The sequence below is a fragment of the Salmo trutta genome, unplaced genomic scaffold, assembly GCF_901001165.1.
Source record: "Salmo trutta unplaced genomic scaffold, fSalTru1.1, whole genome shotgun sequence".
Taxonomy (NCBI): Eukaryota; Metazoa; Chordata; class Actinopteri; order Salmoniformes; family Salmonidae; genus Salmo; species Salmo trutta.
The window spans coordinates 14,379,764-14,405,710 of record NW_021822911.1 but is presented as its reverse complement, the minus strand read 5'-3'; the positions used below and the strand labels follow the sequence as shown (position 1 = coordinate 14,405,710).

At 41.7% G+C, this 25,947-nt stretch overlaps 1 protein-coding gene and 5 non-coding genes across 6 annotated transcripts in view; 1 reads left to right on the top strand and 5 right to left on the bottom strand.

Moving 5' to 3' along the window:
• Window positions 1-10,791: 10,791 nt before the first annotated feature.
• The window catches only part of LOC115186498 (zinc finger protein 431-like), a gene marked incomplete at its 5' end in the record, with an annotated part of 134,846 nt that continues 119,690 nt past the window's right edge, over window positions 10,792-25,947 (top strand). Inside the window, one exon of the mRNA XM_029746120.1 lies at window positions 10,792-10,829. Within this exon, the coding sequence (XP_029601980.1) occupies window positions 10,792-10,829 (38 nt within the window). The remainder of the gene's footprint in view (window positions 10,830-25,947) is intronic.
• Window positions 22,998-23,070, bottom strand: trnav-uac (transfer RNA valine (anticodon UAC)). Its single transcript has one exon. It is a non-coding gene; the product is annotated as a tRNA-Val (tRNA).
• On the bottom strand, window positions 23,419-23,491 carry trnav-uac (transfer RNA valine (anticodon UAC)). The gene has a single exon. It is a non-coding gene; the product is annotated as a tRNA-Val (tRNA).
• On the bottom strand, window positions 24,253-24,325 carry trnal-uaa (transfer RNA leucine (anticodon UAA)). The gene has a single exon. It is a non-coding gene; the product is annotated as a tRNA-Leu (tRNA).
• Window positions 24,888-24,960, bottom strand: trnav-uac (transfer RNA valine (anticodon UAC)). Its single transcript has one exon. It is a non-coding gene; the product is annotated as a tRNA-Val (tRNA).
• Window positions 25,721-25,793, bottom strand: trnav-cac (transfer RNA valine (anticodon CAC)). Its single transcript has one exon. It is a non-coding gene; the product is annotated as a tRNA-Val (tRNA).

Genomic DNA, 25,947 nt, shown 5'->3' with positions numbered 1-25,947 from the left:
TGAGGGACAGCTATTGGGGAACTGTGGGGGGGGTCTTGGAGGGTTGAGGGACAGCTATTGGGGAACTGTGGGGGGGATCTTGGAGGGTTGAGGAACAGCTATTGGGGAGCTGTGGGGGGGATCTTGGAGGGTTGAGGAACAGCTATTGGGGAACTGTGGGGGGGATCTTGGAAGGTTGAGGGACAGCTATTGGGGAACTGTGGGGGGATCTTGGAGGGTTGAGGAACAGCTATTGGGGAACTGTGGGGGGGATCATGGAGGGTTGAGGGACAGCTATTGGGGAACTGTGGGGGGGATCTTGGAGGGTTAAGGGACAGCTATTGGGGAACTGTGGGTGGGATCTTGGAGGGTTGAGGGACAGCTATTGGGGAACTGTGGGTGGGATCTTGGAGGGATGAGGGCCAGCTATTGGGGAACTGTGGGGGGGATCATGGAGGGTTGAGGGACAGCTATTGGGGAACTGTGGGGGGATCTTGGAGGGTTGAGGGACAGCTATTGGGGAACTGTGGGGGGATCTTGGAGGGTTCGGGTTTCACTAGATTGTGATCATGAAAAAGGAAACTATGACATATATTTTATATCACTATCATGCACACGCACCCTCACACATAAGGATGGCTCTGTTGTGGACAGACTGATACATGTTGGATAGTGTCTTGATGCTGTATTGTTTGTCCTTCATGTTCTAATACTTTAATGTTACCCCTTCCTTGTGTTGTTTGTAATAAATAATAATATATATATATATATTTAAATCAGTCGGGGTCTAAACTTACTGTTGAGAGTTAGAATAGAAGAATAGACCAGGTGTCATTTAGAAATGTGGTTGTGCATCAGCAGTTTTTCTCTTGGAAAAAAAAATAAAGAGTTGGGGAAAAGTACATTCTACACAAATGACCTTCATTATATCAAAGAACAAATGTGTGCCTGAGGGGAAATTAACTTTCATACAGCCAAAAGGGGTGAGAAGTTACACCAATATCAGTGGACAATTTGCACTGCTGCTGAAACACATCCCCACAGCATGATGCTGCCACCACCATGCTTCACCGTAGGGATGGTGCCAATTTTCCTCCAGACGTGACACTTGGCATTCAGGCCAAAGAGTTCAATCTTAGTTTAATCAGACCAGTGAATCTTGTTTCTCATTGTCTCAGAGTCCTTTAGGTGCCTTTTGGCAAACTCCAAGTGGGCTGTCATGTGCCTTTTACTGAGGAGTGGCCCCCGTCTAGCCTCTCTACCATAAAGGCCTGATTGGTGGAGTGCTGCAGAGATTATGGTCCTTCTGGAAGGTTCTCCCATCTCCACAGAGGAACTCTGGAGCTCTGTCAGAGTGACCATCGGATTCTTGGTCACCTCCCTGACCAAGGCACTTCTCCCCTGATTGCTCAGTTTGGCCAGGCAGCCAGCTGTGGGAAGAGTCTTGGTGGTTCCAAACTTCTTCCATTTCAGAATGATGGAGGCCACTGTGTTCTTGCAGACATTTTTTGGTGCCTTTCCCCAGATCTGTGCCTTGACACAATAATGTCTCAGAGCTCTATGGACAATTCCTTTGACCTCATGGCTTGGTTTTTGCTCTGACATGCACTGTGAACCTTATATAGAGAGGTGTGTGCCTTTCTAAATCATGTCCAACCAATTAATTTACCACAGGTGGACTCCAATCAAGTTGTAGAAACATCTCAAGGATGATTAATGGAATCAGGATGCATCTGAACTCAATTTCGAGTCTCAATACTTAAGTACATTTGTAAAAATGTCTAAAAACCTGCTTTGGGATTGTGTAGAGTTTTCAACAACAAAAAATGTTTATCTTTATTTAACTAGAAAAGTCAGTTAAGAACAAATTCTTATTTTCAATGACGGCCTATGAACAGTGGGTTAACTGCCTTGTTCAGGGGCAGAACAACAGATTTGTACCTCGTCAGCTCAAGAATTTGAACTTGCAACCTTTTGGTTACTAGTCCAACGCTCTAACCACTAGGCTACCCTGCCGCCGCATTAGCAGTTTTGTACACAGTCATGTGATACGTGGCATAGAAAAGTCCAATCTTAGGAGAGTATATGGGAGGCACTATACTGTGTGTCTGCAGGTGTCTATCTGGTCAAAACCACTGATACAGGTGCCCCTCCACCCTCTGGTGGGATGCATCATGTCTACAGAGAAACCTAGATTCAAATACTTAGATTTGTGTGTATTGGGTATATGTTGTGAAATTGTTAGATATTACATGTTAGATATTACTGCACTGTCGGAGCTAGAATCACAAGCATTTCACTACACCCACAATAATATCTGCTCAACACGTGATGTAACCAATAAAATGTGATTTTGATTTGAAATAAACGTCCTATTTATCAAAGGTGCTTTTGTCTGGGTTCAAAATGACTCCAAAGGATTTGAATTTGTTAAAAGTCCATATTGATACAGAAACACTAAACCATGATTTAGATGTATTAACAACCAGTTGATTGACAAAGTCATGAAAAATTGGAAGAATTGAATAAAATACATTTTGGCTATGATAAAAGATATGCCTCTGGGGTCAAAATGATCCATGTCAGAAGTATGGTTCAACGCAAATATTTAGTGGGTGTAAAGTTTGTTTTAATTTCTCACTCATTAAAAACGAATCAATCAACACATGCTTCTCTTTGAACGACTTAATATAATATTAAACTTTTCTGAAATAAATGAAAAATAAACGTTTGGTTCCTCAACTGCGTTGCCCCCTCCAGTCAGCAGATGGCGATGTGCGTCTTTTAGGTTCAGGCGATGCTGCCAGTGTGACGTATAATCTAGTGGACGGGACGCTCCTTCAACAACAACAGCTAGTCAGACACCTCGGTAGCTTTCTAGCAAACATAGCTACAACATTCACGCTCTTTACACTGGTTTGGTGTATATTAGTCGCTGTGTATTAAACACACTTCTGTCGTATGTACTTGTTGGCCCATTTAATTATATATTTACGTTGTTTGTCAGCTAGCTGGTTTACTAAGTTAGCTTAGAACTAGGCTAGTCGCTAATGCTAGCTAGCTAACATCTCCGACCATGAGTTCACTAAGCTACTCTCCTCCTGCTGAAGAGGAGGTCTGCTGGACGGAGAAAGAAGTTATGGTGAAAGAGGAGGAGGAAGAGAAAGATGTTACAATACGAAAACAAGTAGAGGGTGAGGCTGTTACAGTGAAAGAAGAAGAGAAAGACGTTACAGTGAAAGAAGAGGAAGTGGAGTTTTTGGAGTGAAAAAGGAGGAAGAAGAGGATCAAACGTTATATCTGGGCCCGGTTTCCCAAACGCATCTTAAGGCGTCCAATGGTTCTAACGATGAACAGGACCTGATTAACACTAGTAAGTACTGTCTTAAATACAGAGGCACAAACTCTGCAGTTGTTGAACTGATGTGTGGTGTTACAGGGGAAATATGCAATAGCTACATCCATATTTAGACTTTTAAATTATTTATTTATAGCCATTGATTCTTGAAGAATATAACACATGAGCTTAGTTCAACTGTTGTACCCCATCAGATGCCTCATGTTTTAAATGTTTTTTATTTCATCTTTATTTAACCAGGTGACCAGTTGAGAACAAGTTCTCATTTACAACTACGACCTGGCCAAGATAAAGCAAAGCAGTGCGACACAAACAACAACACAGAGTTACACATAAACAAATGTACAGTTAATAACACAATAGAAAAAGTCTATATACAGTGTACAGTGTGTGCAAATGGCCTCATGAGCTTAGTTCAACTGTTGTACCCCATCACAATCCCAAATAAGCTTTTTTTTACTCCAATGTTTAGAAACAATGTAAATCAACACTGTATAGCCTCAACATGGTTAAAACTATAATGTTGATATCATGGATGGTCAGTCCTTGAATCCGTAGGTCTGTCTATGAATTTGAGAGTAGTTACATTTCTCCAGCCCCATCATCATCTTATTACCAAACTAGTGGTGGAATGACAGCTTTGTTATTGTTTGAACTACAGATGTGACTTGGCTTTTTGATGTGATGTGGCTTTTTTAAAGGGACAACCTAGGGTTTAAACAACAACAAAATGGCTGCCCATAGACTTGGTTTGGTAAACAGCTGAGGAATGGGGGCTGGAGAAATGTTACCATTCTCAAATTCATAGAAAAAGCTATTGTAGCAACCGTAACCCAAAACCTAGCGACCTCCTCAAGAAGTTCAGACATCTTGGCATAACAGTTATAAGGTGTTGGCTTGACTTTCAGTGGACCCAGGTTTGAGTTAAGCTCAGGGCTACCCCATGAATTCACTACCCTATAAATACAAAGACTGGCCATCCATGATGTCATAATGATAGTTTAACCATGTTTCTAGGCTATATAGTATATTCTAGAATTCATCCATGATGTCATAATGATAGTTTAACCAGGTTTCTAGGCTATATAGTATATTCTAGAATTCATCCATGATGTCATAATGATAGTTTAACCAGGTTTCTAGGATGTATAGTATATTCTAGAATTACCAGTGTAGATTTTATGTTGGGGTCAAATTGTTAGATCTGTTGATAAGTCATTATATAATATTCAGTCAAATTTATTAATAGCATTTACATTAAAAGCGAAACATACCTAGATTCATTAACATTCATTCTTTGTTTAATTCCATGAATTGGTTTGAAACGTTTGTTTTAAAACCTTCTCAAAGTTGGTGCCTTGACGGTTTTGTAAAAAACGGTTTATCATAAAACACTATTTTAATTTGTTTAAAATTGAACCTTTATTTAACTAGACAAGTCAGTTAAGAACAAATTCTTATTTACAATAATGGCCTATCCCAGCCAAACCCGGACGATGCTGGGCCAATTTGCGACGCCCTATGTGACTCCCAATCACTGCCGGTTGTGATACAGCCTGGAATTGAACCAGGGTGTCTGTAGTGACGCCTCAAGCAGTGAGATGTAGTGCCGTAGACCATTGCGCCACTCGGGAGCCCAACATTGACTAACATTGGCTGGCATGCAATGTGTTCCCCTTCCAGTGAATTATGCTTACTCGTGTTCCCCCGGCGTTAGGGCAACCCCATTCCTATTTTACATTTCTGGAGTTTATTGGACATTTTCCAGTATCTACACTGTTTTCTTAGAAGTAGTAAGCAAAATCAATATAGGGTTAACCATTAGACATATGGAAGCAGAATCCATGTGATTGTGCAAAGCTGGATCAACACACCTGGTCATTGTGGGTCTTGTGAAGGCCTTTGGACAGGAACATTGGTTAATCATTTGTAAGCACCATAGGCTTGGACTTGTGAAGGCCCAATGGCCAAGACAGGAACATTAGTTAATCAGTTATAGGCACTTGCAATAGGAGTGTGCATGTCTGTTTATTTTTGTGTCATTGCAATGGTCACGCCACCAATAGAATCTATGCCCTAATGTCTGAGCCAATCAGAGAATGGAAACTAAGCAAAAAGATAACGGTGGCCAAGGCTAAAGGGTATTAATCCTTTACATAAAGGGGAGTGTTATGTAAATTAGACAGTTTTTTTGTATTCTGAAATGCTAACTTGTCACATTTAGTGTCTCCTTATGTTGCGCTATATATAATATATATATAATAACATTTCATTTTATTTGTCACATACACATGGTTAGCAGATGTTAATGCGACTGTAGTGAAATGCTTGTGCTTCTAGTTCTGACCATGCAGTAATATCTAACACATAATCTAACAATTTCACAACTACCTTAAGTGTAAAGGAATGAATAAGAATATGTACATATAAATATATGGATGAGCGATGGCCGACCGGCATAGGCAAAATGCAGTATTTTTTTTAAATTTATTTGACTAGGCAAGTCAGTTAAGAACAAATTCTTATTTTCAATGACGGCCTAGGTTAAGTGCCTTGTTCAGGGGCAGAACGACAAGTTTTTACCTTGTCAGCTCGGGCATTCGAACTTGCAACCTTTCGGTTACTAGCCCAACGCTCTAACCACTAGGCTACCCTGCCGCCCCGGTATAGAGTACAGTATATACATATGAGATGAGTAATGTAGAGTATGTAAACATTATATAAAGTGGCTAGTGATACATTTTATTACATCAAATGTTTTATTATTAATGTGGCTAGAGATGAGTCAGTATGTTGGCAGCAGCCACTCAATGTTAATGATGGCTGTTTAACAGTCTGATGGCCTTGAGATAGAAGCTGTTTTTCAGTCTCTTGGTCCCAGCTTTGATGCACCTGTACTGACCTCGCCTTCTGGATGATAGCGGGGTGAACAGGCAGTGGCTCGGGTGGTTGTTGTCCTTGATGATCTTTCTGGCCTTCCTGTGACATTGGGTGGTGTAGGTGTCCTGGAGGGCAGGTAGTTTGCCCCCGGTGATGCGTTGTGCAGACCTCACTACCCTCTGGAGATCCTTACGGTTGTGGGCGGAGCAGGCTGTGATACAGCCCGACAGGATGCTCTCGATTGTGCATCTATAAAAGTTTGTGAGTGTTTTTGGTGACAAGCCAAATTTTTTCAGCCTCCTGAGGTTGCCTAGTTAAATAAAGGTTAAAACAAATATTTAAACAAAAATTCCTGACACCACACTCCGAGGGCCCGTCATTGTTTTTGGTAATCAAGCCTACCACTGTAGTGTCGTCTGCAAATTTGATGATTGAGTTGGGGGCGTGCATGGCCACGCAGTCATGGGTGAACAGGGAGTACAGGAGAGGGCTGAGAACACACCCTTGTGGGGCCCCAGTGTTGAGGATCAGCGGGGTGGAGATGTTGTTTCCTACACTCACCATCTGGGGGCGGCCCGTCAGGAAGTTCTGTACCCAGTTGCACAGGGCGGGGTCGAGACCCAGGGTCTCGAGCTTAATGACGAGTTTGGAGGGTACTATGGTGTTAAATGCTGAGCTGTAGTCGATGAACAGCCTTCTTACATATGTATTCCTCTTGTCCAGATGGGTTAGGGCAGTGTGCAGTGGGATGGCGATTGCGTCGTCTGTGGACCTATTGGGGCAGTAAGCAAATTGGAGTGGGTCTAGGGTGTCAGGTAGGGTGGAGGTGATATGGTCCTTGACTAGTCTCTCAAAGCACTTCATGATGACGGAAGTGAGTGCTATGGGGCGATAGTCATTTAGCTCAGTTACCTTACCTTTCTTGGGAACAGGAACAATGATGGCCCTCTTGAAGCATGTGGGAACAGCAGACTGTCATAAGGATGGATTGAATATGTCCGTAAACACACCAGCCAGCTGGTCTGCGCATGCTCTGAGGACGCGGCTAAGGATGTCGTCTGGGCCGGCAGCCTAGCGAGCGTTAACACATTTAAATGTTTTACTTACGTTGGCTGCAGTGAAGGAGAGCCCACAGGTTTTGGTAGCGGGCCGTGTCAGTGGCACTGTATTGTCCTCAAAGCGAGCAAAGAAGTTGTTTAGTTTGTCTGGGAACAAGACATTGTGGTCCGCGACGGGGCTGGTTTTCTTTTTGTTATCCATGATTGACTGTAGACCCTGCCACATACCTCTCGTGTCTGAGCCGTAAATTGCGACTTTGTCTCTATACTGACGCTTAGCTTGTTTGATTGCCTTGCGGAGGGAATAGCTACACTGTTTGTATTCGGTCATGTTTCCGGTTGCCTTGCCCTGATTAAAAGCAGTGGTTCGCGCATACATTTTTGCGCGAATGCTGCCATCAATCCACAGTTTCTGGTTGGGGAAGGTTTTAATAGTCGCTGTAGGTACAACATCACCGATGCACTTGCTAATAAACTCGCTCACCGAATCAGTGTATTCATCAATGTTATTGTCCGACGCTATGCAGACCATATCCCAGTCCACGTGATCGAAGCAATCTTGAAGCGTGGACTCCGATTGGTCGGATCAGCGTTGAACAGACCTGAGTGTTTCCTGTTGTAGTTTCTGTCTATAGGCTGGAGCAACAAAATGGAGTAGTGGTCAGATTTTCCGAAAGGAGGGCAGGGGAGGGCTTTGTATGTGTCGCGGAAGTTAGAATATCAATGATCTAGGGTTTTTGCCAGCCCTGGTTGCGCAATCGATATGCTGATAACATTTAGGGAGCCTTGTTTTCAGATTAGCCTTGTAAAAATCCCCAGCTACAATAAATGCAACCTCAGGATATGTGGTTTCCAGTTTGCATAGAGTCCAATGAAGTTCTTTCAGGGCCGTCGATGTGTCTGCTTGGGGGTTGCCCACTCCAGTCAGCAGATGGCGATGTGCGTCTTTTAGGTTCAGGCGATGCTGCCAGTGTGACATATAATCTAGTGGACGGGACGCTCCTTCAACAACAACAGCTAGTCAGACTCCTCGGTAGCTTTCTAGCAAACATAGCTACAACATTCACGCTCTTTACACTGTTTTGGTGTATATTAGTCGCTGTGTATTAAACACACTTCTGTCGTATGTACTTGTTGGCCCATTTAACCTGTTGGGGCTAGGGGGCAGCATTGAGAATTTTGGAAAAAATATGTTCCCATTTTTAACTGCCTCCTACACCAACTCAGAAGCTAGAATATGCATATTATTGTTCAGGATTGGATAGAAAACACCCTAAAGTTTCTAAAACTGTTTGAATGGTGTCTGTGAGTATAACAGAATTCCTATGGCAGGCAAAAACCTGACAAGGTTTCATGCACGAAGTGGCCTGTCTGACAAGGAGTCGTGCGTCTTGCATCTGTTTATTGAAGAGTAAGGATCTTAGCTGTAACGTGACAATTCCTAGGGCTCCAATAGGCTCTCAGAACCCGGGAAAAACCTGAATGATGACGAGGCGGCCTCTGGCTGAAACACATTATCGCCTTTTCCAAGTGTCCCATTAGGTGTCAATGCAATGAGGCGCGTGCGCGATTTGCCCCCGTGGAGAAATTTCAGTCGGCTGTTTAGGCTCATTGCAGATTCCCGGTCGGAATATTATCGCTTTTCTACGAGATAAATGGCATAAAAATTGGTTTTAAACAGCGGTTGACATGCTTCGAAGTACGGTAATGGAATATTTAGATATTTTTTGTCACGCCATGCGCCATGCTCGTGACCGTGATTTAGTATTCTGATAGTGTCTAGAACTCACGAACAAAACGCCGCTGTTGGAACATAACGATGGATTATTTGGGACCAAACCTACATTTGTTATTGAAGTAGAAGTCCTGGGAGTGCATTCTGACGAAGAACAAGAAAGGTAATAACATTTTTCTTATAGGAAAATGTGATTTTGATGAAGGCTAAATAAAGGTTAAAACAAATATTTAAACAAAAATTCCTGACACCACACTCCGAGGGCCTGTCGTTGTTTTTGGTAATCAAGCCTACCACTGTAGTGTCGTCTGCAAATTTGATGATTGAGTTGGGGGCGTGCATGGCCACGCAGTCATGGGTGAACAGGGAGTACAGGAGAGGGCTGAGAACAATGAGCCATGTTTCTCTGATGTCTCTCTGGAAGGCAACCCTTGCTCGGATTTCGTTTACCTTGTTGTCAAGAGACTGGACATTGGAGAGTAGTATGCTCGGGAGCGGTGCGCGATGTGCCCGTCTACGGAGCCTGACCAGAAGACCGCTCCGTCTGCCCCTTCTGCGGCACCGTTGTTTTGGGTCGTTGTTTTGTTTTGGTTCGCCGGCATTAATAACTTATTTCTAGTTAACACTAATGTGAAAACAAGACAAAATATGACTTGTTGCTAACTTGTCTGTCTTTATTGTCAAATCATTTAACAGACGTCAATTGTTGTAGAACTTCATGGGTATGCTCTGGGCATCACCTTTTACCTCAAATAAAAAGTTGATTTCTACTGTTGTGGGCCTTTAACCATCTGTCTGACTTTGCCATTCACACAGGAGAGAGGCGGGACTATCGTGGGTCCTCTGGGGAGCCTCAACAACATCATGCTGACGAGGCAGAGAAGAGTCTCTCCACATCAGAACTCCTCAAGAAAAACCAGCAGAGACCCACAGGGAAGAGAACTCACTGCTGCTCTGACTGTGGGAAGAGATTCAACTCTTCAGGAGACCTTAAAATACATCAAAGAATTCACAATGGAGAGAAACCTTATGGCTGTGATGAATGTGGGAAGAGTTTTATTCAGCTACAAACCCTGAAATCACACCAGAGAATACACACTGGAGAGAAACCTTTTGGCTGTGATCAATGTGGGAAGAGTTTTACTCAGCTAAACAGCCTGATAGTACACCAGCGGGGACATACAGGAGAAAAACCGTATAGCTGTAATCAATGTGGGAGAAGTTTTTCAACATCTAGCTATCTAACTATACACCAGAGAACACACACAGGAGAGAAACCTTATAGCTGTGGTCAATGTGGGAAGAGTTTTACTCAGCTAAACAACCTGATAGTACACCAGCGTACACACACAGGAGAGAAACCTTATGGCTGTGATCAGTGTGTAAAGAGTTTTTATACATCTAGCCAGCTGTCTTCACACCAGAGAACACACACAGGAGAGAAATCTTATAGCTGTGATCAATGTGGGAAGAGTTTTACTACATCTAGCCAGCTGACTTCACACCAGAGAACACACACAGGAGAGAAATCTTATAGCTGTGATCAATGTGGGAAGAGTTTTACTACATCTAGCCAGCTGACTTTACACCAGAGGATGCACACAGGAGAGAAATCTTATAGCTGTGATCAATGTGGGAAGAGTTTTACTACATCTAGATATCTGACTTCACACCAGAGAACACACACAGGAGAGAAATCTTATAGCTGTGATCAATGTGGGAAGAGTTTTACTACATCTAGCCAGCTGACTTTACACCAGAGGATGCACACAGGAGAGAAATCTTATAGCTGTGATCAATGTGGGAAGAGTTTTACTACATCTCGCCAGCTGACTTCACACCATAGAACACACACAGGAGAGAAACCTTTTAGCTGTACTCAATGTGGGAAGAGTTTTAGTCACCCAAGCACCCTAATATCACACCGGAGAACTCACACAGGAGAGAAACCTTATAGCTGTGGTGAATGTGACAAGAGATACTCTGATAAAAGATCTCTGATCAAACATCAGAAAATACATGAAGGAGTTGTTTCATGATATCAATGAAATTATGTCACAATGTAGAATGTTTTAACATTGTAGTAGGAGTATTGTAATGATGTCACAATGTAGAATGTTTAAACATTGTAGTAGGAGTATTTTAATGATGTCAATTTACCTCATTTGGTGGATATTCAACAATTATTTACTTAACAAACAGTAAGATATTTCTGTCCTGCTAATTCTGAGTTTTATGGTGTCCACTCTAGCTTCCTGCAGCTAGTCTGGGTGTCGAGGACATGGATTTCACTAGAGATGGCTTGAAGCTGACAATTGATTAATGTCTCGTGATTAAAAACCAAACGGCCACATTCCATTCTACGATTAGTGGTGCAGGTGAGACATATGTCTCCGGTCTGATTGAGCCTGCATTCCATAGACAAGATATGGTGTATGTTTAGCTGGGATAGAGAGGAGTAGAACAAAGGCCTCAATGGTCCGTAGACATCCTGGCATCTGGGAAATTAGGCCAGGGCCCGGGGTTAATATAACACCAGGTGCAGATGAAGACAGGATGGGCCCAAAGTGGCTTATGGTGCCCCCCAATCAATGGTCCGTAGACATCCTGGCATCTGGGAAATTAGGCCAGGGCCCGGGGTTAATATAACACCAGGTGCAGATGAAGACAGGATGAGCCCAAAGTGGCTTATGGTGCCCCCCAATCTAGATGGGAGGGGTGGATCCAAGCATTCTGGGTATAAGCTATATAAACTGTGTATTGTCTGTAAAGGGTAGACTCTCAACCTAACAGTCAGTTAAGACTGTTGGGCTGATGGTTTCATTATTGCAATAATTAATCAATATTAAATAAAGGTGATTGTTTGACCAAGTCTCTCTCTCTACTGAATTTCCACGACACCACCAAAATGACTTAAATGTAAATGTAAATGAATCAAAATGCAACACTCCAAAATGTATCTAGCTGTTTTATACAAGTTGTCCTCTAACCAGGGATGTACACATCATTCCCAGATTCCGTGTGGTTTTTGAGCTGTTAGTTTTAACAGGACGTGCAACCTCATCTCCCTCCTCTCGGTACAATTGATTTCAACATGATATCGATGAGTGATGACAAATAAGTGTTGCGTTCCTTTGTTTAGCGACCCCTATATTTAAATGCATCACTCCAAAATGTAGTGTTGGGTTATATTTTCTTAAACTAGTTGTTGTGCGTAGCTTATGAATACTAATGCTAAACATAAGAGGTTTATATTGTATTAACATAGATGGAGCAACATATACTGCTAAAAAAAATAAAGGGAACATTTAAACAACACAACCTAGATCTGAATGAAACACCCTGTGTGGTGTTTCAGTGAGCCCGTATATACGAACATCATATTTACCATTCAAGTGTTTGCATTAATTAAAGTACAAAGAAATCAGAAGTTACTCCGTGCTGACTATTTTTGTACTGATACCAGATTCGAATTGACGCAACCCTAACAGTAGCTAACTGTCTTCTGCACGTTGTCCTCTAATCAGTGAGGTAAAAGATATCTCTAAATGTTCATGTGTTTTTTTAGTTGAGTTAGTTACAACATCACGTACAACCGGATTTCACCCCTAATTGATATCAGTGATTTATCGCTACTTGTCAAAACAACAGCGTTTCTGGTGCTTGTGCAGTCTATATGATTACTATTGTGGCAGATGTTTGTGTGTAAATAGTGTAACCGGTGCTGTACTGTACTAAGTACACACTCCCCTACTCCCAGGATGCAGACATGCATAATAACAAATCGACATGCCATATTAATATATGAACTTGGGGAAATTCACACAGTACTTTAACAACTGTTACATGAAGGCTACTTGTGTCCTGCGTAACTTCATGAGGATGGACACGAGGACCAGGAGGGGATCTGCAGCTCGCCGCCGTGTGCCAGAGGAGGAGTCTGCTGCTCTGCAGGATGTTTCAAGGATGGGGTCCAACAACGCAGCAAGAGAGGCAATTCGTGTGCAGGAGATCTTCACCTCCTACTTCTTCAAAGAGGGTGCTGTTCCCTGGCAACACCATAGACTACACTATGCACAACCAAAGGCTCTTTTAAGAGCCATTCACATCGCAATAAGAGTATTCTTCCATTTACTGAGCTATGTCAACTGCAGTTATTCAGTTCACAGTTTCTCTCCCTTTGATTTCTACTTCTCAGGTGAGGGTGCTGTTTAGGTAAGTGTGTGATGTCTGTGCAAAAACAAAACAGGCTATTTTAAAATCACCCATATTTAAAAAATCTAGAACAATTAGACACCCTATAACCCACACCTACACACTCATGAATCAATCTGATTGATGGATTGTGTTGTGCAGTGAGCAGGTTCAGGTGTATAACTGTGGCTCCTTCCACCTTCAAAGAATAGGCAAGAGGGCCAACCATGGAGAATAGTAAGACACTTCATTATTTATATAACTACGCTATATTGTTTGTCCTTGTGGGTCCGTTCATGTTTTTCAGCATAAAGTACTCTGCAGCCACTTAGTGTGGTGTGGACACCAGGTGAGGCCACACACAGATTCCTGTTGAACACTGTCGCTTTAACTACCTTATTTTCTCAATAACAGTCTCTCTCCTTCACTTCATCCCTCTCTCCCCTTCTCCCTAAATCCTCTAGGTTATATCAGCTGTGTCGGTGAACCCCTCCTGCATCTGAACTGGTTCATAGAGGGCACAGCATGATCAGAGGTGAGAGGTCACTTGGTCAGGTCAACAGGAAGTATTATTAAAGAGATGCTTTACATTGAAATACAGATAGAGATGCAGTAGTCCCAGAGTTAATGATCCCAGGTCAGTTTATATTATACACGAAGTATTATTAAAGAGATGCTTTACATTGAAATACAGATAGAGATGCAGTAGTCCCAGAGTTAATGATCCCAAGTCAGTTTATATTATATAGGAAGTATTATTAAAGAGATGCTTTACATTGAAATACAGATAGAGATGCAGTAGTCCCAGAGTTAATGATCCCAGGTCAGTTTATATTATACAGGAAGTATTATTAAAGAGATGCTTTACATTGAAATACAGATAGAGATGCAGTAGTCCCAGAGTTAATGATCCCAGGTCAGTTTATATTATACAGGAAGTATTATTAAAGAGATGCTTTACATTGAAATACAGATAGCGATGCAGTAGTGCCAGAGTTAATGATCCAAGGTCAGTTTATATTATACAGGAAGTATTATTAAAGAGATGCTTTACATTGAAATACAGACAGAGATGCAGTAGTCCCAGAGTTAATGATCCAAGGTCAGTTTATATTATACAGGAAGTATTATTAAAGAGATGCTTTACATTGAAATACAGATAGAGATGCAGTAGTCCCAGAGTTAATGATCCAAGGTCAGTTTTACATTTCACCTCCTGATTGATGACTAAAAATGTTAGAATAAAAAATAAAAACACAAGGCTTAAACATGCTCTCTCTCTCCATCTGTCTCTCGTCTGCAGATATGTTTTGATGTGAGAGGATGCCAACCCCCAGTCCCATCATCGCCTCATCACCTGCTTTTAAGAACCTTTGGGCCGACGAGAGACACTATTATGTAATTGTGATGAACTGAGAGAATATTTATGTAGCACTGTGATTCATTAATCATGTGCTGCCTTCCCTGCTCCTATGTGCTTACCTCTTTCCCTTTCTGTCTTTTACACCTCTCTCACCACCTCCTCTTTCTTCCTCTGTTTTTATAATGCACAACAGATGTGCATTGAAGTACAGATTGAAACTTGTATTTATAACACTTGGTTAATGAGCTTTTCAATAAAGCGTTTCACATTCGCTACTGGTTGAAATGAAGTGTAATGTGATGAAATACTCCACCTATCCTGTGTTTATCAGATCAATGCAGATGAAGGGCATTAGATGTTGAGATGAACCAGTGTTAGAGTATTTACATGATGCATAGGAAGTGTAGTGTTCTGTTTTTTAACATTATATATGAATTAACTAGTTAAATCCTGTTTCTAGTCTATTAGTTACAATGTGTAACCATTGATGTCCCAGGACCAAGATTGGTAAACACTGTTGAAGTGTATAATTGTAATACATACATGCAGACACAGCGTCATTCAAAGACTGGAATTTGATACTCCTGGTATTGGATATGACTGAAAAATAATCTCAAAGACATTCATACCTAAACTGCACCTTTATTTTCCAAGGTATAGTACATGATCAGTGAATATATTAAATGTACAGGCTACAATGTGGGGATCTCATGCATGGTAATAACTACATGTATATACGACTTGCATCCTTGGCACAAAGTTACATTATATTCTACTCAATCCATAGGCTTCATTAATGTCATTCAGGCTGTTTTGAAGTTGATACAACTGGCTATGATAGCTGAGGTTCATAGGTTCTGAACTAATATGTATACCAAACGTTTGGGTCCATACACAGATCGGCTAGATAGCTAGCTACACATCCATAGGCATACAGGTATTATAATCATCCACTGCACAATAAGCAAGAACATAGCTAGCTACGTTATTTCATCTATCTGCATGGCAAATATCAGCAAGGCAAGCTAACACAATTGTACATTCAATTTGCAGTAAATTCTTCAGCTAGCTAGATTCTATACATCCACTGTTTCACAAAACGACAGCCTGGTTTGCTGGTTGTTTCAGGAGTCCCTAAAACAACCAGAATTACAATTTCATACTCATGTCACAACACCCATAAAGCTAGTCAGCTAGCTGGCTAATGTTAGCTAGTCAGCTAGCTGGTTAATGTTAGCTAGTCAGCTAGCTGGTTAATGTTAGCTAGCTGGCTATTGTTAGCTAGTCAGCTAGCTGGTTAATGTTAGCTAGTCAGTTAGTTGGTTAATGTTAGCTAGTCAGCTAGCTGGTTAATGTTAGCTAGTCAGCTAGCTGGCTAATGTTAGCTAGTCAGCTAGCTGGTTAATGTTAGCTAGTCAGCTAGCTGGTTAATGTTAGCTAGTCAGCTAGCTGGTTAATGTTAGCTAGTCAGCTAGCTGGTTAATTTTAGCTAGTCAGCTAGCTGGTTAATGTTAGCTAGTCAGCTAGCTGGTTAATGTTAGCTAGTCAGCTAGCTGGTTAATGTTAGCTAGTCAGCTAGCTGGTTAATTTTAGCTAGTCAGCTAGCTGGTTAATGTTAGCTAGTCAGCTAGCTGGTTAATGTTAGCTAGTCAGCTAGCTGGTTAATGTTAGCTAGTCAGCTAGTTGGTTAATGTTAGCTAGTCAGCTAGCTGGCTAATGTTAGCTAGTCAGCTAGTTGGCTAATGTTAGCTAGTCAGCTAGCTTGCTAAATCGCGATTTTCGTAAATGAACTTTACGATTAAAAAAAGCATAATCGTTTGTCTCTACATTAACTAACATTCCTGTAAACTGTACATGTTTCTGCATGATTCGTTATGACGTTATAATCCCTTACATTTGCTTCCATCCTAGTATATCTGTCCGCCATCTTTGATCCGGTTCAGTTCTGTGTAGGGGTACCCCTCTCTCCTAGTATTTCTGTCCGCTGTAATAAATATATCGCATAAGCTGGTCTATTGCGCAACACTTATCTGCTGATACAAAAGACACATTCTGTGTTGAACGGATACGGAAACAGATGGCCGACTTAGACCTTACACAGCACTGATAAAACAGGAAATGCCCTGATCACAGGGGCCAGCGGCCAGTCTCGCAATAACATCTTGTGACTACAGAGACACACAGACAATGACTCAGCACAAAACACACACGTACACACACACACAAACCCATCCCTGAGGGCTGGGTTAGAGGAACAGAGAACACACTCATGGACCAATGGGGAGTCGACACCGACCCGAGACCGGATCAACCCTCCACTCAACGACCAGTCAGGAGGACGAATCTACAAGACTCAACCTACGTCATAGCATTACAATCATGTTGTATAAAACAGATGCACACTATGTTTTGGGGCTCTCTTCTGCTAGTTCCCTAAGAGCTAAACGAACGAGTCCGTGCACGCTTTGCCAAATATCTTTGTCTCTTAATAAAACTGCCTTACTATAATTGAATCCACCCTGTCCAGCGTCTTGACTTGGTCTCCTTCTCAAGTAACTGATCATCAACAAAACTTGGTAGCAGAGGATGGTTTCATACTTCTGAATTCGGTCCATAAATGGTTGATGTGAGAGGAGACAAGTCCAGGACAATCTCGTGAGGACGGGTGACCTGTCCGCAGGAGCCATCGGCGATTCTACTTGCCCCGGGAAACTGATCAACGAGCTCGACTAAAAAAAGGTAAGCAGAGCCTGTTAAAACAAAAATCTGCATATTATATTATAGTCTTTATCCAAATTTTGATCAGTAGTACTGGGCGTGAGTATGAATTGTTGTTAAATTGTATGTAAATTGTGTTAACAAATGTTAAGGCTGAATACAAAGATATTTGACTGAATAGAGAGCCTGTGTGGCGATCCTGTGTGGATCTGTGAGCCTGTGTGGCGATCCTGTGTGGGTCAAAGTCTGTGTGACTCCCCGTGTAGACTGTGAGCCTGTGTGGCACGTCATTGATAGAATATATCCGTTAACTTGGGAGGGCTACTGGAATGGCAACCAGATGAGACCACCCATGTACATGTGGAGGAATTAAAGTAAATATAACTCATTGTAACTATATAACCCTGATGACTGCATGATTTGGGTGTTCGTTCCATGAGACCTCCAATACCAAGGTGATATTTAAACAATTTGAGGGCCGCCGTGCTGTTGGGGTTGTGGGGAACAAATAAAATATAACCACATAACACTTTGTTTACGAGGGTGGGACACCAGAGATAAGTCGGTGTCCGCGCCGTGAATACATCGCTGGTCTTTACCAGCGACGGGCTAAGTATACAAAGATAGAGAGACACTTATACAGATAATAAGATGGCAACTACTCCACCAACCAAGCTCAAATTTAGTGAATATTTGGAACAAAAAATACAGGATAGAGCTGGGGGAAAGGAACAGTATAAAGCAATTGGTGGGAGAGATTCGGGATTGTACACAAATTTGGGTCGGTGTGCAGGCCCCAATCTCAGGGCCTCGTGGAATGCGCCAATCAATCCCTTAAGGCTAAAATAGCTAAGGTATGTGCAGGATCGAAGTTGACTTGGGTGGAAGCCCTGCCCCTGGCGTTGATGGCTATGAGAGCCTCTCCAGGTGCAGGCACCCATCTCTCTCCTCATGAGATAATGACTGGTAGAGTCATGCCTGGTCCACCAAGGGAGGGAGGTCATATGCCCGCCCTTGATGTACAACAAATTGCAATGTCTGACTATGTGAGAAAACTGACGGAACTTTCTGCAGCTCTCTCCACACAGATCCGCAAGGTCCAAGAGGGGGAGCTGTCGGGAGATTCGCCACCACTGAAGGTAAAAGTTGGGGACTGGGTGAGGGTCAAAGTCCACAAGAGAAAGTGGCTGGAACCCAGGTGGACTGGACCGTACGAAGTGAAGGAAGTTACTTCACACTCTGTCCAGGTCAAAGGTAAATCAGGCGCGCCTTGGCACCACCTTACACACTGCACTCCGGCCCCAACCCCTTCCAGAACTTTGACTGAAACCAGGGCCGATTTGCGCGCCCTAAAATTCGATTCCAACCACTGAAACCTTAGTTGGGGAAAATGGGACAACAGCTCCCGTTTCCACGACCTAAGGCGCCACGCCCAGGGTCGGGTTATCTCCCTCCCTGGGAGAGGCTGGGGATATCAGCTCCCCTGTTTGTTATTTTCATAATCATTGCCGGAGTATCCTTAGGAACTCTCACTGGTGGGGATTTGAACATTGCATGGAAAAATATTAAGTTAGTAAAGTGAATTGCAGGTGGAGTTAATTTTATTTTTACAGGGACGGTGCACATTAAACACAGTTGTGTATAATGGCAGGGTATTCTTAGCAAACAGAATGGGCCGGTTTGCAGACAAACTGAAGGGGTTTAAGGTTTTAAGAAATCTTGGGTTAAATTAGTCAAGTAGTATGTTAAAGTAGGGGAGTTTAATAGGTTTGAAGTACAGTATTGTATCCAAGGGTAGCGCATTTTCAATTAAGTTTAAAACTAATGATTGGGGGGAGTATAATGGAATTATAAAGTATTTTTAGGTTTTGTTTGTAGTTAACGTTTGGGTTTTTGAATCGGTGTAGTATGAGGAAATGCTGACCAAGTGGTTATTTTATGGAAAAGGGAGCGCTTAACTATCTTTGGGAAAAATACCTAGGGACAGGATATCTTAAAGGGGTATACACACATGGTGGAATTAAAGTTCTTACACACAAGTGGATAATTTGAACCAATGAGAATGACGATAAGGGTACAATAATTTTTCTTTGTGGAGTAGTTCAGATTAGTCATTTTGATCTGATTATGTTATGTGAATATCGTTTGATAATTAGGGGTACTTTTTACATTATCTAGATAAGTTTATTTTCCCTTAGAAAGTCAGCGGTGGTTGTATTCAGTGTAAGAGATTTAACACAACAAGGCTATGGAATCGACATAATAGTATTATTATATTTTGTTGTGAATAAGTTTAATAATGGTAGACTTCTGTCAAGTATCAGGATATATTCTAAGCCAACAGGACAGGAATATATGACATCAGTAGGTGATCCAGGATCATTGAGGATATCGAGATAAATTTAAGTAGCTATGGAATAAGACAATGAGACCTCTAGTACTCCCCTGCACTGCTGAGACCTTGATGGGTTGGAAGTAGGAGGAGAGCATAAGCAAGGAAGAGAAGATAAAAGTGACACAGAAGAATTAGATAACGGTTAGTGAGTGGAGACCAGCATAGTTAAATTATAAACAGGTGAGGACAGAAATAACACTGGGAGAGACAGAAAAGACATACGAATAGAAGATAGAAGGATAACTTAGTTAGGTTCATTTAGTTAGGATATTAATACATGGAGAGACTATCGGCTCCATAGGCATGTATTATAGTTTTGATTTTAAGTTATGTTTGGTAAAATTCGCTAGGAAAAGATATGATAATTTAGTGGAAAGTAGGTAAATCTTAAAGAAGATAAGACACTTGATAGAGGAATGCACAGGGTAGCTAAGGATGAATGCCCCAGGGAGAATTGGACATGTGGTAAATGGAAGGGGGCAATCCTAAAAGAGAAGGGCTGACATAAGGATAATTTACTGATCTTACCAAAGACATTGTTAAGAAATGCAGCAGAATTGATACATGGCTTGAGCCATGTATAAAAAGGGGGAGTATAGTAGAGCAGGCGATAGAACAGGATAGGATGCTACTAGAACAAAAAAAAAATTTGTAGAATGTCCATTCCAACATTTGGAAATGGACTTATTGAACTATTCCGAATTGAGGGGAAGAAGGGGTGTTTAACAATAACAGATAAGTATAGCAAATGGGTAGAAGCATTCACAACTTACTTGGTGGACATGATTATGGTAGCTAGAATATTAGGTCAAGATATTATCCCTAGAGTTGGTTTACTAGAGCCATCTCTTTAAATGATGGATGACAGTTTAGCTAATCAGGTAGAGCCTATAGAATGCCAGAGTTAGGGAGAATAGAAATACCAGAACAGGTAGACATATAAGTTAAAGATATACTAGCAGAGCACATGAGAAGAGCACATGTATGACATGTATGAAATGTATGCATTCACTACTGTAAGTCGCTCTGGATAAGAGCGTCTGCTAAATGACCTAAATGTAAAATGTAAATGTAAGACTGTTAACCAAACCCGTATGTCCAAGATTTTGTGTCCAACAGGTGAATTGCAAGAGAAGGTGATTCACTCAATCCAACTAGGAGACTGAGTGTGGATCCAGTCCCTGAGGAGAAAAAACTGGAAGCAGTCCCGTTGGGAAGGCCCATACCAGGTGCTATTAAACCATTGCCTTTGCCAGTAGGAAAGCTGAGAGAGTCACATGGGTCCACGTTACCCACTGCAAGGAGGTATGTACACATATGAGCACTGATGATCACACACAGAGTTAGGAGAAGAACCGAGTACCAACAGGGTCCGGGGGTTACCTCCTTAACGAAGATTTCCTATCCCGACCGTTCATCACTGTGTGTGCTCCTAGAGGTGTGAGTATGGGGTGGTACCTAGCAGAGAGACTAAGGGCAGGAGAGGGTTGGCGGTTTTTAAGAAGAGTAGAGACTCTGAGCTGCATCATAGTCTAATCTGACTGATACATTGATCCACCACCTTCTGGCACTAATCATACGATACCGTTGTCATTTATAAGAATGAAAAGATAAACTATATAATACACTGATGAGTGACTTACAGAATAAGGAATCAAAGAAGATCAAGATGTAGAATTTTAGGTAAACATTAAACAATTTCCTGGGGAAGCAGACAACTGTACAGGAATTGGGGTTGGCCAGATTGAAGTACTCAGCCAACCCACCTCGGTTCACCTGGATTCCTGATGAGCACCAGTGTTATAGATACAAGAATGGCACCGAGAATTGAGATGATTTTAACGGCTGGAAAGGTAATCGTTAATGTGACTGACTTAGGTTTGAAAGCACAGGAGAAAATGTGTAACCTCATAGCACCTATGGCTGATGAAGGGTGGGCTAGTACCAGCAAAGGACGCATACGACAAGAATTACCACAAAGGGTGGTTAGGAACTTGCGCCCTGGGGTTATTGGTCCAACCAGTTTGAATTAGTGATAAGAGACCAGTTATAGGAGGCTAAAGTAGGTACAGGAGGAGTTTTGATAAGGATGGGAATGGCTTTGTCTAGATGGATGCTATTGGCATCCTCAGGGAGGTTCCAGATGAATACAAAGTTATGAATCAAATATGTGAAGGCTTTAACACTACATTATGTTGGTAGTTGACAATAAATAATAATGTGGATTGAATTAATGACATCATTTAATCAACAGAGATTCATGAATGAAACAGGGGATGCAGTAAAGAGGTTCTCTGACCAATTATCCGCCACCTCCCTCATGACCTGGTAAAATAGACTAACTCTCGATAGGTTACGGGCAAAGAGGATGGTGTAGGTAGAATGATTAGGTTCATTGCTGTACGTACATTTTTGATAACACAGCTCATGTTTGGGAAATGGAAAAGTGTTGCAAGAACTGTATTATGGGCTGCTTTAACCTGTATGAGTGTGTTTGGGTTGTGTGGTTGTTGTTTGGTCCCGTGTGCAAGAGGTTTAATAACCAGAACTTTAGAGAGATGATAACGGAGCAGATGGTGAGCTACGGACCGAGTGAAAGTTCAGATCAATGAGACGACAAGTACCTACCGCCGAGCAAGCCTGTTCCCCTTTTTCTTTGTCACGTCTTGCAGACGTGAAGAGGGGGATTTGTAATAAAGATAATCTAACATTTTACCTAATGATATATAAGGAGGGCATTTGCACAACATGCTTCACAACAGCACACAACAAAATTCCAGAGACATATTGAGCAACCAACTGATACCAATCACGACCACACCCAGAGACAGATGGCTGACTTAAGCACTCACACAAAAATGTCAAGACATGAAAGCGCCCTAGCCACACGAACTGACCACTGGTGTAAAAAACAACATTCCATGAATATCGTAACCAACCAGACACGAATTAGCAGAAAAACACACTTATGGGTGTTGGACTCCGAGGACAAAGGACACTGCCCAGGGCCAATGGGAAGTCGACACCACCTGGAGAATGGACCGTCCCTCCACTCATCGACCAGTCAGGAGAGCGGACCTACTAGACTCAACCTACGTCAACACACTGTTATTTCATTGTATAAATTGGATGCACACCATGTTTCGGCGCTCTCTTCCGCTAGTTCCCTATGAGCTAAACGAAGGAGTCCGTGCACGCTTTGCCAAATATCTTTGTCTCATAATAAAATGCCTTACTATAATTGAATCCACCCGGTCCAGCGTCCTGACTTGGTCTCCTTCTCAAGTAACTGATCATCAACACGTGTCAAAGAGCACTGTTTCCGCCTGGTTTCGAACCGAGGACCTTTCGCGTGTAAAGCGAACATGATAACCACTACACTACAGGAACCGCTGCTCGATCTTTCTGCAAGTGGTAAACCGAATTTTACCGATATTCATGGCACGTATTCGAATTTCCAAAATAAGGCATTAATGAATTTCTCTGTTACCACTATGATACTTCTTGAATGTGTCAATGAGCGTTGTCCCCACCCGGTTTCGAACCAGTGACTTTTCGCGTGTGAAGCAAACGTGATAACCACTACACCACAGAAACTGCTGCTACATTTAGCTACAAGGAGTAAACTGAATTTTACAGATATTCATGGCACGCGTTCGAATTCCCAAAATTAGGCATTTATGAAAATAACTATTCTCTGTTAAAAGTACAGTACCTACTGCACGTGTCAAAGAGCACTGTTTCCGGCCGGTTTCGAACCGAGGACCTTTCGCGTGTAAAGCAAACGTGATAACCACTACACTACAGAAACTGCTACTTAATTTTTCTGCAAGGAGTAAACCGAATTTTACAGATATTCATGGCACGTATTCAAATTTCCAAAATAATGAATTTCTCTGTTACCACTATGGTACTTCTTGAATGTGTAAATGAGCGTTGTCCCCGCCCGGTATCGAACAGTGGACTTTTCACGTGTGAAGCAAACGTGATAACCACTACACTACAGAAACTGCTGCTACATTTAGCTACAAGGAGTAAACCGAATTTTACAGATATTCATGGCACGTATTCGAATTTCCAAAATACAGAATTTATGAAAATAACTATTCTCTGTTAAAAGTACAGTACCTACTGCACTTGTCAAAGAGCACTGTTTCCACCCGGTTTCGAACCGAGGACCTTTCGCGTGTAAAGCAAACGTGATAACACCTACACTACAGAAACTGCTATTTAATTTTTCTTCAAGGAGTAAACCGAATTTTACAGATATTCATGGCACGTATTCGAATTTCCAAAATAAAGAATTAATGAAATTCTCTGTTACCACTATGGTACTTCTTGAATGTGTCAATTAGCGTTGTTCCCACCCGGTTTCGAACCAGGGACTTTTCGCGTGTGAAGCAAACGTGATAACCACTACACTACAGAAACTGCTGCAACATTTAGCTACAAGGAGTAAACCGAATTTTACAGATATTCATGGCACGTATTCGAATTTCCAAAATCAGGGATTTATGAAAATAACTATTCTCTGTTAAAAGTACAGTACCTACTGCATGTGTCAAAGAGCACTGTTTTCGCCCGGTTTCAAACCGAGGACCTTTCGCGTTTAAAGAGAATGTGATAACCACTACACTACAGAAACTGCTGCTACAATTAGCTGCAAGGAGTAAACCGAATTTTACAGATATTCATGGCACGTATTCGAATTTCCAAAATAAAGCATTAATGAAATTCTCTGTTACCACTATGGTACTTCTTGAATGTGTCAATGAGCATTGTTTCCACCCGGTTTCGAAACAGCGACCTTTCGTGTGTGAAGCAAACGTGATAATCACTACACTACAGAAACTGCTGCTACGATTATCTGCAAGGAGTAAACCGAATTTTACAGATATTCATGGCACGTATTCGAATTTCCAAAATAAGGCATTTATGAAAATAATTATTCTCTGTTTAAAGTACAGTACCTACTGCATGTGTCAATGAGCGTTGTTTCCGCATGGTTTCGAACCAGGGACTTTTCAAGTGTGAAGCAAACTTGATAACCACTACACTACAGAAACTGCTGCTACAATTATGTGCAAGGAGTAAACCGAATTTTACAGATATTCATGGCATGCGTTCAAATTTCCAAAACTAGACATTTATGAAAATAACTATTCTCTGTTAAAAGTACAATACCTACTGCACGTGTCAAATAGCACTGTTTCCACCCGGTTTCGAACCGAGGACCTTTCGCATGTAAAGGGAATGTGATAACCACTACACTACAGAAACTGCTGCTTGATTTTTCTGCAAGGAGTAAAACGAATTTTACAGATATTCATGGCACGTATTCGAATTTCCAAAATAAGGCATTAATGAAATTCTCTGTTACCACTATAGTACTTCTTGAATGTGTCAATGAGCGTTGTTTCCGACCGGTTTCGAACCAAAGACTTTTCGCATGTGAAGCAAACATGATAACCACTACACTACAGAAACTGCTGCTACATTTATCTACAAGGAGTAAACCGAATTTTACTGATATTCATGGCACGTATTCGAATTTCCAAAATACAGAATTTATGAAAATAACTATTCTCTGTTAAAAGTATAGTACCTTACTGGACGTGTCAAAGAGCACTGTTTCCATCCGGTTTCGAACCAGGGACTTTTCGCGTGTGAAGCGAACATGACAACCACTACACCACAGAAACTAGTACTACAATCAGCTGCAAGGAGTAAACCGAATTTTACTGATATTCATGGCACGTGTTCAAATTTCCAAAATTAGGTATTTATGAAAATAACTATTCTCTGATTAAAGTAAAGTACCTACTGCACGTGTTAAAGAGAACTGTTTCCGCCCGGTTTCGATCAGAGGACCTTTTGCGTGTTAAGCAAACTTGATAACCACTACACTACAGAAACTGCTGCTACATTTAGCTACAAGGATTAAACCGAATTTTAAAGATATTCATGGAATGTATTCGAATTTCCAAAATAAGGATTCATGAAATTCTCTGTGGTACTAATTGAATGTGTCAATGAGCGTTGTTTCCGCCCGGTTTCGAACCAGGGACCTTTCGCGTGTGAAGCAAACGTGATAACCACTACACTACAGAAACTGCTGCTTGATTTCTCTTCAAGGAGTAAACTGAAATTTACAGATATTCATGGCACGTATTCGAATTTCCAAAATAAGTCATTAATGAAATTCTCTGTTACCGCTATAGTACTTCTTGAATGTGTCAATGAGCGTTGTCTCCACCCGGTTTCGAA